Source organism: Rhinoraja longicauda, chromosome 28 (assembly GCF_053455715.1).
Source record: "Rhinoraja longicauda isolate Sanriku21f chromosome 28, sRhiLon1.1, whole genome shotgun sequence".
Lineage (NCBI taxonomy): Eukaryota > Metazoa > Chordata > Chondrichthyes > Rajiformes > Arhynchobatidae > Rhinoraja > Rhinoraja longicauda.
In genome coordinates, this window is record NC_135980.1 from 10,521,214 (window position 1) to 10,538,650 (window position 17,437).

General features: G+C 42.5%; 1 protein-coding gene across 6 annotated transcripts in view; it reads left to right on the top strand.

The window, feature by feature from the left end:
• Positions 1 to 17,437, top strand: part of sbno2b (strawberry notch homolog 2b) — a 121,737-nt gene that overhangs the window by 25,473 nt on the left and 78,827 nt on the right. For 4 of the 6 annotated variants that reach the window (XM_078424130.1, XM_078424132.1, XM_078424131.1 and 1 more), the window contains exon 3: positions 8,624 to 8,715. The exons of 1 other annotated variant lie outside the window; for it this stretch is intronic. In XM_078424130.1, the coding sequence (XP_078280256.1) occupies positions 8,624 to 8,715 (92 nt within the window). Of the gene's footprint in view, positions 1 to 193; positions 264 to 8,623; positions 8,716 to 17,437 lie in introns of all 6 variants that reach the window. One more of the 6 variants, XM_078424135.1, reaches the window with a different exon arrangement.

The window sequence follows — 17,437 nt, forward strand, 5'->3', positions numbered from 1 at the left end:
AAATTGTTATTCTGTACATACCAATCTTTATAATGGATGTCAGACCCCACAATTTACAAAAATCTAAAGATTCTATTAGTAGAATATATAGCAACGTTATGTACCTATTGCTGAATCCTTTTTCTTCTATTTAGTCTTTTTTTCATTTTCAACCCAGCCAGACAAGTTTGTAACAAATGTCTTTGTTTCCTAGTGCTGGGACAATGGCATTGCTTGGAATTCCTGCTTAGTTGTGGGAATCCATTTCTGCATGAGAAAATCAGGTAAAGGTGTTTGCTTCATTGTTCTAATTTCCATTCAGTTGCACTCTAGGGTTTGTACACCCAAATGTCTTCAATTAAATTGGTGGTGAATGCTCTTGCATGCCATGGCATGACTAAATCGGGAGCCGCTGAGGCGGAACCTTCCTGTAAGACAGTGGATCAAAATAGAAATGAAACTACAGACCTGAAACCAATTGCTGCCAATGGAAAAGGAGTTTGATTGGTCTGAAAGAGGAACAACAGGTAGATTGCAACTCAAGGCAGAGCTTCACAGCTGGTGCACCCGTAAGCTGGGAAGGGGAATGCTGTAAAACACTTTTTAGTCAATAACGGGTGAAGGAGGGACGGGAAGCAAAAAGTGGCATGAAGCAAACCAAAAGGCAACAGAGGCGCTGCTGGGAGAGCTGCGGCCACACAGCACTAGAAATCCCGGTTTGATCTTGACCTCAGATTCTGTCTGTGTGGCGATTGTACATTCTGTCTGTCACCCTGTGGGTGACCCTCCTTGTGCTTCAGTTTCCCCCCACATCCAAAAAACATTCAGGTTTGGAGGTTAATTGGCCTCTGTAAATTGTGCCTAGTGAACAGGCTGTCATTAGATCATAAGTGAAAGGATTAGAATTAGGCCATTCGGCCCATCAAGTCTACTCCAACATTCAATCATGGTTAATCAATCTTCCTCCTAACCCCATTCTCTTGCCTTCTCCCCCCGAACCTTTGACACCCGTACTAATCAATAATCTTTCTATCTCTGCCTTAAATATATCCACTGACCGCCTCCATAGCCTTCTGTGGCAAAGAATTCCACAGATTCATCTCCCTCTGACTAAAGAAATTCCTCATCTCCTTCTTAAAAGAACGTCCTTTAATTCTGAGGCTATGACCTCTAGTCCTAGACTCCCACTAGTGGAAATATCCTTTCCACATCCACTCTATCCAAGCCTTTCAGTATTCTGTATGTTTGTCGGTGAGGATTGGATGGGCCGAAGCTGTATCTATCAATCAAATATTCCAGATGTGAATTCTGTAGATGCAAACTCTTGATCAGCATGCATTTTGCCTTGAAATATACAGGTGCTAAGGTAAAGATAAGTAACGACAGATCCCATTTCTTGTACAATATTGATTCAGGACATGAATGGATTATGCCAGTGGTAAAGCTATTTTCCGAACATATAACCAAACCTCTGCCATTCTACTTAAAATTGTTCTGTTTGGCTCCAAGGGCTTTCTTGCGTTCTTCTCTTGTGGAATTACAAAATCCGTTTGTCTTGAATTTTCATCTTGGTTTGCCAATTTCCTTGGCAGTAACTGGCGAGAAAGTGTAAACAAACTGTTTATACAATTTCTCCAGGATTTCCATCCACATTATGACAGAAGAAAGAGCACAGAATCCCATGGAGTCTACTCTGCATCACCATTCCATGAACATAAATGTTTATACAAGCTCTATGGCATTACAACAAGAATAATTCATGACTCTGCAAAGACATGACCAGGAGTGAAAGCACCCTGTCGTTGTACTGCTCTTTACAATATAGATATTACAGAATTTTTGTTTTGATTCTGAATTTGTTATCTCTGCTTCTGTGAATTTCCTTCCCATTGCCATCATTGTTGCAAGATTTTACCTGTAAGACTGTTTTGAAATCCTTGTTCAGTGTCATAAAAATGTTTTAGGAAGTTTTTAAGATTATTTCAACCCACAAATTTGCCTTTAGTTTATGGAATAAAAAAGTTCAAAATTTGGCACAAACTGAGAAGCAATTAAAGGTAATGTTGCAACAAAAAGGGAAATATGCTCACTCGGTATTTCCAATCTGTATTGGAAATCTGTATTTCATGGATTGGATTTAAAGTGCAATTGTGTATCCACTATTTACTATTCCAAAGTACCAGACAACTAAATATACCCATTCCTATGTAACATACTATTTCAAATACATTAGGTAAATGTTAGTAGTTTCATGCTGCTGCACAATGAGGTGCCGTAGTCTGATAAATATTGCCTAGGCAACGCCATTTATGTAAGTCAGTCATTGTGTCATTTGGTGTTGGTGAGATTTCGCTGTGCATCTGTCATTATTGCAAACACTTTTATTTCAGTAAAACCTCATTACCTGTAAAATGTTTTGACGAATGGGTAGGATAAAGGATACTATCGAAAACCAGTTTGTCTAATAATTGTAATTTGTAAAAATTGGTGTTAACCAATTCACTACATCAGTGCTGTGTTTTACTATAAATGAGAAAGTATTTTAAAGATAATGAATTTTGTTTTTCACGCCAACTATTTAGTTCAAATAAACCATTTTAAAATTTTGTTTACTGCCAACATCTTTAAAGTAAGTATTTTCATAGCTAAATCACAATTTTGGACAAAATAAACATTCCCTCACAGGTTCATTGAATCCCTGTACCTCTTGCAGAAATAGCCACTTTGTCAGGCATATCATTTTCTTAGTTTCTCTATCAATGCAAGCTTTTTTTAAACAGAATGATTCTTGATTCTAATTTGTGGAATGAATAAAATACCATGGAAGTCTGTTGCTGGTGCAGCCAGTAAATTTGCCACAACATAAAGTTGGACTACATGATGTGCTCTGGAAACGTGATTTTAATTTATCCCTGGCCTAGCCAGCATTGCTCTCAACAAATAACCTGTGGTCAAACAGTTAAAACTATACACATGACATCACTGGACCAATTTTCCAGTTGATCTATGTTCCTCTGTATTCTTCGTAACTATCCCTGCTATCTACAATGCCCCCAATATTTGTGTCAATAGCAGACTTGTCGCATAACAGGCATTCTCTTCTAGTATGAGTCTGTAGCATTTTGCAGCAAGTAAGAATTTCATTATTCTGGTGCATATGACAGTTAACATCCTTAACTCTTCATAGTGTACCATAGAGATCAGTGCTGTGATTTTTGTTATATATTAAACCAAGATTGCAGCATCGATCACTACGGTTCGCCACTGGTTACAGACTTCCAGTCAGAAAAGCAATCCTCCACCATCCAGTTTGTCAAGATACCCTGGATCTCATGTGCCCTGAACTATTGGAACATTCTATTGAGTAGGATTTTGTCAAAAGCAGTGCTGAAGTCCATGCATACCACAGCACCCTGGGATAGATTTCATCATGTTCTGGGGATTTTTCCACCTTAATGTGGATTAGTATCTCTAACACTTCCAAATTCCTGATATCCACAGGTTCCAAACTTCAAGTGACCCTTGCTTTCCCTCTTTCTCCCTCCCCCCCCCCCCCCCCCCCCCCCATCCTAGTTCTCCAACTAGTCTGACTGTCCTCCTGGTTAAATTTCACCCTACCCCTAGCTAACAACAATCTATTCTACGTTTTCCTTGATCTTTGTCCCCATTTGATCTCTCCTTTTCACACCTTACCCTTCCATATCTCTTGTTTCCCTCTCCCCTGACTCAGTCTGTAGAAGGGTCTTGACCCGAAATGTCATCCATTCCTTCTGTCCAGAGATGCTGCCTGTCCTACTGAGTTATTCCAGCATTTTGTGTCTATCTTTTGTTCTAATCTATCAATGTACACCTCTCCTAACTATCAATCCTCTCCATTCTTCTCGCTAGTGAATAATGACATGAAGTATTCATTCAGGACTCCACGCACGCATTTCCTTTTTGGTCCCTGAGGGGACTCTATTTTTTCGTTAGCTACTTTCCTGCATCTAATATATTTATAAATAAGTTTTGTAATGTTTATAAAATTTGTTGGCTGGGCCATTTCACATTTTTTTGTTCTCCTAACTGCTGTAAGATATCTCCAACATCCTCTAAACCTCAAAGAACGATTTCTCATACCTGACGTTGGTTTCCTCTTTCCTGATCAAACCCTCAATTTCCTTTGGTAACTAATGTTTCCCTAATCTTACCCATGCAGGGATATGAACTTGTACTATTTCATTTGAATGTTTTCTGACCTACCAGATGATATTTATTTCCCCACTAGTAACGGGTTTTGGATAGATCTATGTAATAGTTGCCATAGCCTCTGATGGGCATGGAATCAGCACGAGATAACATTCATAGCATCAGCTGACAACCTATTAAAAGCATTTGGAATCCTTGGCTGTATTTATAGAGGCAAAAAGTACAAAGGTAATGAAGCTGTTCTAGCTGTGCATTTACAAAACATTCAGATCTCGGCTGCAGCACTCATCACATTGTAGAAAGGGGCAGAATTGCCATGGAAATGAAATAGATTATTATTGTGACACATACCAAGATAAAACGGTGAGGGATTTGAGTTAAGTGGATGAGATGGAGTCATGCTGGCTGAAGATGTAAAATCTGATTGGGTAGAAATGGCAAAGATTTCGGATGATCGATTGGAGAAAGTCAATAGGTTTAATGAAGAAGTGAAAAATGCAAATGCTGCAATCCTAAACTAAACATGGAAATTGGAAGTGCTCTCAATTCATGGGTCACCCATGGGGAAAATAGTTACAGCTTCAGTTTGTCCTTCCATCAAGAATAATATTTGATGTACTCGATTTTTTCTGGCCACAATTGAACTTTTTCATGAATCTTGCCATATTTCAATTTGAACAAAGATAATTTTCAAAATTGTTCCTCTCCCTGCGGATCTTCCTCCTGACTGGTTAACAGCAACCCAATACTGTGTCAATGACACTCCAGCCGTTCAAAGCATTATGTGAAATATTCTGCATGTCCAGATTTACATCATAAATTCCAACCTCTTCCGGTCACTGTTTTAGGTTAAATCTGTTTGAGCTATGCTTCTGAAACATATCCACTCCAGTGCTGAGAATGTTTTGTTCAGCCACCATATTTCCCACACTGTTCCATCTCCTTCAAAAACACTCATGCAAGCCTTTGTAGCTTCTTGATCCAAAAATTCCAATGATGCCTTCAGGCATCCACTGCACATATTGCACACTGACTTGCATTGGACCACAATGCCCAAGTTTTCTAGTTTCTCGCTTAGCAGGAGAGGTTGCAATGCATTTTCAAATGCATGCATTTGTATTGCAAAGCTACCTTACCAAACATGCCACAGAGTTCAGCGGCCCCAGTGACAAATCCCATGCCACAGTGGGCTTATCAAAGCACAGGACCTGTCCAGGTAGACTGAACATTCTCTGTAGATACTGGATCGCTGCCAGCAGGGATTGTTCAGCAAATCAGAGGCTGAAAGTTACCTCACTCCCAGCTTCCCTATTTAGAGACCGGCTTTGGAAGTTTGGTGATCTCTTTCTGCTGGTAGCTGGGGTTGCTGGTCCATTGTCTCCAGTTGAATAAAAAAAATCTCATCTTAATTTGGAAACCCTTAACTCTTCAATGATCTCACCATCCCTATCTCTGTGGGATTTCTTCATTTTCCAATTCTGGCCTCTTGCTATCCCTAGTTCTACTTTTCACTATTAACAACATGCCTTCAGCTACTAAGGCCTTAAATCCAGATGGTTCCATTATAACCTGTTTCCATGCCACAATTTGAACTGGGACAATGAAATTATTGCTTGCTTGAGATCTGCAGGAACATTGGGTGCAATAACAATAACAAAAAATATACACTATAAATTAATACTTATTCTAAATAAACTAGACAATGATAGTGCAAAACTCTTAAGTACGTAGAGCAACCACAGTGCAGTACTGAAGTGGGGATGTGATTAGGGTGGTTGAAGAACCTAATGGTTGATTGGAGTTGTTCTTGATCTGGAGGTGACAATTCTCGGGTTCCTGTACCCTTTTCCGGAACAAGAGGAGAGCGTGGTCAGGGTGGTGTGGATCTTTGATGGTATTACCTGCCCCCTTGACGTCGTGCTTCCTGTAGATCCGTTCGATGGTGAGATCAGTACCGATGAGGGACTGGGTATGCTCACCACTTCCTGCAGCCTCCTTGAGAATTTGAATTTCGGAACTAGGCCGTGATGCAACAAGTCAGTATAAACCTTTGGTTTCTATCGGTCACTACCTTTCCCTAGGCAGATATTAAGTATGTGCAGGTGGCAGTGAGAATCGAAAATAACATTGTATTCCACCATTTACTGGAAGAAGCTGCTATTCAGATAAATCTCTTAACTGTAGCAGCTTTAAAATCAAAGGTGCATTTTAAATATTATGAATTTGCTTGTAAAATGTTTTCTCAATCAAAACTGGACCTGGTGAACCAAACCACCAGTTAACCGTAACGGTAGTGACTGTTTGTGTTTGCCTGCTGCTTGGGTCAGAGGGTGGGTGCCTGGGTGGAATCACCCCCAACCTTCTGTCTGCAAACAGCATTCACCTCCAGTGAACCAGGCAGCGTGCAGATTTTTGGTACATCTGTTCTGCCAGGAGACAGGTGATGGCAGGCTCTGAGTCTTTGAGTAGGGACGAGGGTTCTATCTTTGCTATGGTCTCACGGTGGGGGATTATGTAAGAGGGAGTGGGGGGGGGCAATGCCAGGTTTAAGCAAAGCAAAATATATCCTATTACCCAAAGGCCGAATTTTGGTTCATGTAACGATTACATAACGGCAAGATATGTAGGAAAATAACTGCAGATGCTGGTTCAAATCGAAGGTAGAAACAAAATGCTGGAGTAACTCAGCGGGTCAGGCAACATCTCAGGAGAGAAGGAATGGGTGATGTTTCGAGTCGAGACCCTTCTCCAGACTGAAGTTCAGTCTGAAGAAGGGTCTCGACCCGAAACGTCACCCATTCCTTCTCTCCTGAGATGCTGCCTGACCCGCTGAGTTACTCCAGCATTTTGTTTCTACCTTCGATTACATAACGGCATACATTTTGACAGCTTGTTTTAATCTTTGAAGAATCCTGAATTATTACTGACCACGTTTCACCTTGAATGGTCTCAAAAACCATCGCTATTTTTGAAGGTCCCTTCCCGTAAGTTATCTGGAATGAACCCTAGTCTGTGCATTGCTCCCAAGTTAGCCTCGTTTTAGAACATAGAACAGTACAGCACAAGGAGAGGCCCTTCGCCCCACAATGTCTGCCAAACATGATGCCAAGACCATTGTTTGTCTACCACATAACCCGTATCCCTTCATTCCATGCGTATCCATATGCTATCCAAAACTCTTTTAAATTCCACTAACATAGCTGCTTCAAGCACCTCCTTTGGCAGCAGGTTCCAGGTACTCACCGCCCTCTGTGTAAAAAAAAAAAAACCTCCTTTGAACTTTTCCCCTCTCACCTTAAAGGTATGCCCTCTTGGATTTGATTTTATCGTCCAGGGAAAAAAGATTCAGACTATCTATCCTATCTATGCCTCTCATAATTTTATATACTTCCATCAGGTCTTCCTGCATCCTCCAGAGTTCTAGAGGAAGCAGCCCAAATCTGGCCAGCCTCTTCCTGTAGCTTTTACCCTCTAATCCAGACATCATTCTGGTAAACCTTCCATCTAAAGCCTCCACATCTGTTCCGTCTAAACATGGCTAAACATGCCAAATTCCTCTCCTAAAAGATGACACTAAAGATTTCCATGACACTAATCCATGAAATTAAGAAGATTAGATCATTTGTGCCTGGAACAACCATTTTGTGGTCTACAAATGCTCCTGTTGTGTCTCGTCCACATATCATCAACAGTAAAATTAAGTTTGACAAGTTCAGCCCCAACAGTAGAGAGATGGCAGTTGTTGGTTAGTAGACCAACCCCATTACTTTTAAGGAGTAGGTGTCATTTAGGGTCGAGATCTTTCATTAGACCTATTCCTTTTCTCCAGAGATGATTCCTGACCCCACCTATTCTTTTTCTCCAGAGATGCTGCCTGACCTGCTGAGTCAGTCCAGCATTTTGTGTCTATCTTCGGTGTAAATCAGTATCTGTAGTTCCTTCCTACCCATTACTTTTAACCAGCGTGTGTTGTAATTTTGCAAGATTTAAACTAATTATTTGGCAGATTAAATTCCAAAATCTGAAGTTAACTTAATAGCTTGTACTAAATTATATCTGAGCCATTGTTTCCCAGCTGACGCACTGCAGATAAACAAATATGCCGTCTTTAAGTGAGCTAAAATTTAGTTCTCAGCAAAGGAACATCTGTTTTTCAGTGGCTGATTATTGCTCACATTATGATTCTTGTCTGACGTGATTGAAAAAGGATAATTGGAACATTTGAATTTTAAAATATTTATGTTAACGTAGCCTGTCACTGAATGCCTCCGGAAAAGAAATAATTTCATTCTGTGATCTGGTAGATGGAATACATTCAGCAGAATCACGCAAGCATGTTATGGTTTCCCATTCTATGAGCTCAGCTACTGGGATTCACTGCGTGAAAAGAGATTGAAGATAATTTGGTTTTGTTTGTTTTTTTGCTAATTCTTTTCTTTCTCCAATTTTCTTTCAGAATCAACTGCTGCATTCTAACTTCGATCTCTGGAACCATTTTGCATGCCCCCCTTCAGCATTTCCTTCCACTGCACCTCTACTTGATAACCGGTAATTATTCATTGTCAATAACCCGCTCTGTCGAGCATTACATTTACTCTTAGGCTTAAATGATTTCTTAAGCTTAAAATGGTGTAAAAAAACCCAACAATATCTACACAAAAAGCATTAGCTTCACTGAATTTCATTGTACAAGGTTCATAAAATGTCGGGTTTAAATCACCCAGGGAGTTACATTTTTTATGAAATTGGAGCTATGTAGAAATACATTGTTCAGATTATGATAGCTTTGGTTTCAATGTATCAATGGTCTTGCAGTATCTGTAGAATTCAACTTCGTGTTGCATTTTAATATTTTTGTATCTACATTTGTCAATAAGATACCACATTGCCAGCAATGCCTTTTATGCAATGAGCATTGAATGGAAATCATGTGTCCAGTGCATGAATGCTTCAACTTTTCTGCTGTTTACGCAGGCAAAAAAACGGAGAAATCCGGTTGGTTTCATTCAAATGTTTCAGTGCATTTTCAAATTATGGGACGACATATGATTAGATTGAAAATTCAGAGGCCTTAAATATCTCAAAACATTTTAGAGCAAATTATGTTATTTTTTTCTCTCAAAATAGTTACTTCAACACTCAGCATGTGCTGCACCCAAAAGAACTTAGATATTCAGAAGTCATACGGAGCTCGCTTGCTAAATTATGCTTTTATAGTTTGTCATTTAATTGTGATTTTATCTTCTCATCGGTTTTTTTGTTCCTTATTAAAGGCCCCTAATTTGCATATTTTGCCGTCCTAACCAGTTTTGTTTTCTTTTTGCTGCTTACGAATGAAGCATTGCAGATAAATGTTTCTCTGGAGTTCTGAACATTCTGCAAAACCAAAATAAATAATAAGAATGTGTAAGGGCTGACAATTATGGTTTTGATATCATCATGTTTTACTTGATGAAGTTAACCAGTCTTTTTATTTAACATTGATCAAAAAAAGGCGGGCAAAAGATGAGCCCAATGCATGGACCTTGCTTACAGGATATGCCGACTTAGTTAAAGGCTTCTTTCGGGGTTATATATTCTCAGATTTAACATATTCTAATTCATTAAATCTCCACTGTGAAAATCTATTTTTTCCGATTTTAATTTTAGAGACTGAAGTGTATGTCTTTGTACAGTGTAGGAGGGGAATCCTTACGTTACCAAATGTTATTACCAAATAAGAGGTGACACTACCATGGCACAACATTTTTTTTACATGGGTTCTCCAGTGGAGATTCAGTGTTTTTTTCTGTTCCTCTCATTATGAAAAAAAAATTGAAATTTCTGAATTAAATTAAGTCTTCTGTTGTGTTTCTCCTGGTAATGGCTTCATTCTTTATTTGGATTTCTATGGCATACCCTTCAGTAAAAGGAAAATCCTCACATAAGCCATCCTATGAGGCTCATTGAGGAGGCGCTGTGAACTGTTTTGTATGTGCTGTTATGTTTGCGTGCTACTGTATGTTTCATTTTTTTTTCCTTGGTACCTAATCAGATGTACAGCACTTTGGTCAACGTGGGTTGTTTTTAAATGTGCTATACAAATAAAATTGACTTGACTTGACTATGTAGTTACCTAGCAGTGAATTCAGATAGCCGAACAATTGCATAATTTATACGTAGCTCATCCCTGCTTCTCTAATTTCCAGCCCCACGAAACTTTGTGCTTCCAATATAGAGGTGTTTTAGCGGGCTTACCCAGCATAGCATTTCTGTTCCCCATGCATACTCAGCACAGTGTTGCTGTTTTAGCCAGAATTTACACTAGAATGCTATCAATAGACATTTAAATGATCAGGCCTACAAATATTGTGGATTCTGTTCTCCTGAACACAGGTGAAACCTGGCACAATTTACTGCCTGTAATTTTGGAATCATTTTTAGTTCTTCATTGTCACCAGCCAAAGGGAACAACCAATTTTAGCTGCTGCCAGAAACAATTTCTGCTAACCACAGGGGTTAACGTCACCAATTCAAGTAGTACATGAAGTACACATTTAATTTGCCTTTCTTCGCCTCCACTCTATCTTTCAGTCTGTGGAAAGGTTCTGACCTGAAATATCACCTGTTTACTCCAGGATGTTACCTGACCCGCTGAGTTACTCCAGCATTTTTGTGTCTATCTTTGGTATAAAAAAGCAGTTCCTTCCTACACATTTGCCTTGTGATTAAAATCTGATTTCAATTCATTTGTGTTGAGTACTTCAAATGGAATTCCAAGCATGTACAAAGTTTTATATTGTGGCTGTAGGATTTAAAACATCAAACTTTTGTAAAAATGGAAGGATTTCAAAGAAAGTAATGTTGAAAAACATATTAATTGCTGCTGCTTTTAGTTAATTTATGTTACTTTGAAGCAGCTTTTAAATTCTGCCATGATGTGTTTTTATTGAAAATATGACATGTTAAAGCTTGCAAGTTATCTGCATAATCGTGATAAAGATTTTTTTTGGAATCTGAAACTATAATAAAGGAATGACTAACGGCTGAATTATGATCTATACGACAGTGTGGTGCCACACTGTTAACAACATGCAAGTTCGAATCTCCATTTTAAAGGTAGTGATAAGCTTATTTTTAATGGGTGGAGTTAATTAAAATGGCCGAAAATGCAATAACAGTCATAATCAAAATAAATAGAAAATTGAGACATTTATAGTTAAGAAAAAAGATACTGAATGTGACATTTGTTATTTAATTTTTTTTGATGATCTCTATAATGGAATACAGGAGTGTCATTTTGGTATGCTGACTTTCGTGCCGATTTGTAGACTTTAAACTTTAAAGATGCAGTGTGAAAATGTGCCCTTCGGGCCACCGAGTCCGCGTCGACCAACGATCACCCCGTACACCAGCACTATCTGATATACTAGGGACAATTTACATTTTTTTTTAAGGTTGCCAAGGCAGCATGGTGGCACAGCAGTAGAGTTGCTGCCTTATAGCGCTTCCAGCGCACGAGTCCCGGGTTCGATCCCGACCACGGGTTCTGTCTGTACGGAGTTTGTACGTTCTCCCCGTGACCGTGTGGGTTTTCTCCGAGATCTTCAGTTTCCTCCCACACTCCAAAGACCTCCTGGTCTGTGGGTTTATAGGTTAATTGGTTGGTATAAGTGTAAATTGCAAATTGTCCCTGTTGTGTGTGTGTATGAAGGGTAGTGTTAATGTACAGGGAACGCTAGTCAGTATGGAATCGGTTGGCCGAAGGGCCCATTTTCACACAGTATCTCTAAACTAAACTAAAACTAATCTAATTAACCTACAAACCTGTACGTATTTCGAGTGTGGGAGGAAACTGGAGCATCCTGAGAAAACCCAAGTCACAGGGAGAATGTACAAACTGCGTACAGAAAGCACCCATAGTCAGTATCGAGTTTCATTCTCTGGCACTGTAAGGCAGCAACTCCAGCACAGCACCACTGTGCTGCCCGATCTCGTATCTCACAGTGATTTTCAGCCAGTAAAGTAGTACAAATATGGTCACTGCTAAAGCATGGGGAGGTGGAATTATCCAAGAGGCTGGATATAAATATTTCTCCATGTATTATCTCTCCTTTGCAGTTATTCCTCAGATCAAATCGGATATAAACTGAAGGAAGAAGTCATCCTAGTTTATAGACGTCAAAACTGGGTCCGAGATATCCAGACAAAAACCACTGATTCGCAATGAGAATTTCCTCTTGAGACTTAAAACACTACTAGACCAAGTGGACCCGTTGGGCCCAAACCTCTCCTGCATTGATGCAGCACCCTCTCCTCCCCCCTCCCCTCCACTCCACTCCCCCCCTCTCCCCCCCACCTCCCCACTCCATCCCCCCTTATCCTCCCCCCCCCCTCCCTCCACTCCCTCCTTCCCTCCCCCACCCCCCACCCTAGGAGATAGATTTAAAGTTTAAAAATATAACACTAATTTCAATGAAACTTCTTCCATTAGCACCAAAGGGACGACGGTGAGTAAGGTGGGCCTAAAATTGTCGCGCAATCACGTACCGTATTGGTTGTAGTTCAGGAACAAACAAACAAACGAGAGTTTTAGTATATAGATATCAAATCTTAAAATTTGTTCTGGTTGATGGTCTGGTTGCTAGATTGACTAAGTGGGCATCTTCTGGTCTCCAAACTTCAATGATTCTGACAGACTTGTTGACCTGAAACATGAACAGTTAAAACACAGCTTCTCTATTGATTGGTAGATCTTTTAAATAGTTTTCACAAATACAGCCTATTACTACTACCTACAAACACTGCATTGTGAATAAATTGTCTTTCTAGCTTGGTAACAGTACAGAATAACATCTTTAGATGTATTTAAAATGATGAGCAACGTATCTAGCTATTTTTCTAGAAACTACCTGATCTTCGAATAGGTACCGCACGTTAGGCTGCTAGGGAAGAGGTGAGCGCATAGTATTGAAGGGAAGATAATAGCATGGATAGCGGGTTGGCTGGATGGCAGAAGGCAGAGAGTTGCATTAAAAGGCGCTTTTTCAGGTTGGCTGTCAGTGACTAGTGGAGGGTCAGTGCAGGGGCTGCTTCTCTTCACATTGTATATTAATGATTTGGATCAGAGGATTGAAGGCTTTGTGGCCAAGTTTGCAGATGATGTAAGCTAGTTGGAGGAAGCAAGGACTCTGCAGAAGAACTTGGACAGGTTAGGAGAGTGGGCAGAGAAGTGGCCGATGAAATTCAGTATAGCAAAGTGCGCAGTCATGCCTTTTGGTAATAGGAATAAAGGCGTAGATTATTTTCTAAATGGAGAGCGAATCCAGAAATTGGAGGTGCAAAGGGGCTTGGGATTGCTGGTGCAGGATTCCCAAAAAGTTAATTTGCAAGTCGAATCAATAGTAAGAAAGGCAAATTCAATGCCAGCATTTATATCAAGAGGACTGGAATACAAAAACAGAGATATAATGCTATGGCTCTATCAGGCACTGGACTGGCCGCATTTGAAGTACAGTGAGCAAATTTAGGTCCCATTTCTGAGGAAGGATGTGCTGGTTCTGGAGAGGGTCCAGAGGAGGTTTACAAGAATGATTCCAGGAATGAGTGGGTTAGCATATGATGAGCGTTTGGCAGCACTGGGCCTCTACTCGCTGGAGTTTAGAAGGTTGAGGGTTTTTCTTTCGTGTCCATCATTCAAATGTCACATCACTGTCATCGTCCATCCTGTGCAGTTTTGGTCTCCAAATTTGAGGAAGGATATTCTTGCTATTGAGGGTGTGCAGCGTAGGTTTACTAGGTTAATTCCCGGAATGGCAGGACTGTCATATGTTGAAAGACTGGAGCGACTAGGCTTGTATACACTGGAATTTAGAAGGATGAGAGGGAATCTTATCGAAACATATAAGATTATTAAGGGGTTGGACACGTTAGAGGCAGGAAACATGTTCCCAATGTTGGGGGAGTCCAGAACCAGGGGCCACAGTTTAAGAATAAGGGGTAGGCCATTTAGAACGGAGATGAGGAAAAACTTTTTCAGTCAGAGTTGTAAATCTGTGGAATTCTCTGCCTCAGAAGGCAGTGGAGGCTAATTCTCTGAATGCATTCAAGAGAGAGCTGGATAGAGCTCTTAAGGATAGCAGAGTCAGGGGGTATGGGGAGAAGGCAGGAATGGGGTACTGATTGAGAATGATCAACCATGATCACATTGAATGGTGGTGCTGGCTCGAAGGGCCGAATGGCCTACTCCTGCACCTATTGTCTATTGTGAAAAGGGCGCAAGCTTCCGGCGACAATCAGTGGGAGCCTCACTTGTACAGAAGACGATGGTGGTAGCAAAATTAGCTCAGGACACTTCTAGTTTCCAGCCCCACAACGTGGACACTTCTGCTATGGGGCCAGGTTGAGGGTGGACCTCATCGAAACTTACAGAATGATGAAAGGCATAGATAGAGTGGATGTGGAAAGGATGTTTCCACTGGTGGGAGCGTCTAGGACCAGAGGACATAGCCTCAGAATTAAAGGGCACTCTTTTAGAAAGGGGGTGAAGAGGAACTACTTTAGTCAGAGGGGAGTTAATTTGTGGAACTCATTGCTCCAGAGGGCTGTGGAGGAAAAGTCAGTAGATATTTTTTAAGGCAGAGATAGACAAATTCTTGATTAAAACAGGTGACAAGGGTTATTGGGAGAAGGCAGGAAAATGGGATTCGGAGGCAGAGATCAGCCATGATTGAATGGCAGAGTGGACTCGATGGGCCAAAAGGCCTAATTCTACTCCTATAACTGGTGAACATTTGATTTGAAAGCATTTCAGAAACAAGTTTCTTGCCACAATCTATATATTTTTTCAACTGGTAATTTTATAATAGATGACACAAGAAGGAAAAATAAATAGATGACGAGTTTAGAAAGGTCAGCAGTCATTATGAACCAAGAGGGCATCTTTTGGCATCTAAACCTGTTTGATTCTGACAAGGACTTATTAACCTGAAACATTAACTAGTTTCCTTTCCACAGAAACTACCTGACCTGCTGAGTGGTCCCAGCACTTCCTGTTTCTTTTTCACGTTAAAGCTTGCAAGTTGGCAGTTTTTAAAATTTTATGGGTTCCAGTACTCAATTGGGGATGCTTGTCTTATGCGGCCAATAGATTGAATCTTAATTCTCTGTTTGATTTTGTCAGTGATTAGATTAGTGAAATGTAGTCTAGGTTATTTAACAAAGTAGATGGTCATTAGCAAAATCAACCAAGCCAAATCAATTAATGGTGCGTTATTATCATATGTGCACTGCACAGTGAAATTCTTTTTGTAAAGATCACACATGCATGAGTTCCCATATTTTGGTGCCATTTACAAAAAGTGGAAAGTCTGTTCCGAGAGCTCACGATCCAAGCGGCTGCAGGGCCTCCTCCATCGCCCTCAACCGGCTCGGCTCCCGAATTGACGTACCTCCTCGCCCAACTATCTTTTTGTCACACGGGCACATCCTGGAGCCAACCTTGAAGGCACTGGACGTAATATTCTGGTGCCTGGTCATGGGAAATTTACAAACAAATTGAGTACAATAGAGCCTTTGGAATGCTAAAATCCATGATATTTAGTTTTACTGGATGTTGTATTCCGACTGAGCGTGTGCAGGTCACAGGGCAAAGAATTGTCGCTTGCTCCTCTGCTCCATGTAAACAAATCTTTATTTCTTCCTTTTTTTCTCCAGTTTTTCTCTGAATAGGTAAGAAAAAACTATTTTCAAAACTGTTAATTTGGTGTATATATGGTTAATTAGTAGAATCTACGATGATTTTGTGGGGGTTTTTTTTTGTTGCTTTATGTGGCGAGTTCCCCTCAACTCTCCCCGACTCTTTAACTTGTCCTGGAGCCGTGGAACCGCGGCGGTGGCTGTGGGACTGGAGGCAGAAGCTGCCGGCGAAGGTTCACCAGAGAGCGGATCGCCACCGACCCAGAGCCGGGACAAGCGAGAGATCGCAGCCCCCCCTCGCAAACAACAAACTCAAAGAAACTTCCCTCCTCTCCGCCGCCGCCGCCGCTCACCCCGGGGCCTTCTGAACAACAATTACAACTGGTGCTGGGAGAGAGCGAGGAGAGAGCGAGGGAGAGAGCGAGGGAGAGAGGGAGGGAGCAGTCCCCGCAAGTGGCAGCGCTCTTTCACAGGACCCTCTGACACCCTCTCGCTCCCGCTCTCACCCACTGCTCCCTCTACCCCGACTCTCCCCCCCTCCTCTCTCTCTCCCCCCCTCCTCTCTCTCCCCCCCTCCTCTCTCTCCCCCCTCCTCTCTCTCCCCCCTCCTCCTCTCTCCCCCCCTCCTCTCTCTCCCCCCCTCCTCTCTCTCCCCCCCCTCCTCTCTCTCCCCCCCCTCCTCTCTCTCCCCCCTCCTCTCTCTCCCCCCCCTCCTCTCTCTCCCCCCCCTCTCTCTCCCCCCCCCCTCTCTCTCCCCCCCTCCTCTCTCTCCCCCCCCTCCTCTCTCTCCCCCCCCTCCTCTCTCTCCCCCCCTCCTCTCTCTCCCCCCCTCCTCTCTCTCCCCCCCTCCTCTCTCTCCCCCCCTCCTCTCTCTCCCCCCCTCCTCTCTCTCCCCCCCTCCTCTCTCTCCCCCTCCTCTCTCTCCCCCTCCTCTCTCTCCCCCCTCCTCTCTCTCCCCCTCCTCTCTCTCCCCCTCCTCTCTCTCCCCCTCCTCTCTCTCCCCCTCCTCTCTCTCCCCCTCCTCTCTCCCCCTCCTCTCTCTCCCCCCTCCTCTCTCTCCCCCTCCTCTCTCTCCCCCTCCTCTCTCTCCCCCTCCTCTCTCTCCCCCTCCTCTCTCTCCCCCTCCTCTCTCTCCCCCTCCTCTCTCTCCCCCTCCTCTCTCTCCCCCTCCTCTCTCTCCCCCTCCTCTCTCTCCCCTCCTCTCTCTCCCCCTCCTCTCTCTCCCCCCTCCTCTCTCTCCCCCTCCTCTCTCTCCCCCCTCCTCTCTCTCCCCCCTCCCTCTCTCTCCCCCCTCCTCTCTCTCTCCCCTTCTCTCTCCCCTTCTCTCTCCCCCTCTCTCTCTCCCCCTCTCTCTCTCCCCCCTCTCTCTCTCCCCCTCTCTCTCTCCCCCTCTCTCTCTCCCCCCTCTCTCTCTCCCCCTCTCTCTCTCCCCCTCTCTCTCTCCCCCTCTCTCTCTCCCCCTCTCTCTCTCCCCCTCTCTCTCTCCGCCTCTCTCTCTCCCCCTCTCTCTCTCCCCCTCTCTCTCTCCCCCCCCTCTCTCTCTCCCCCCCTCTCTCTCTCCCCTCTCTCTCTCCCCCCCTCTCTCTCTCACCCC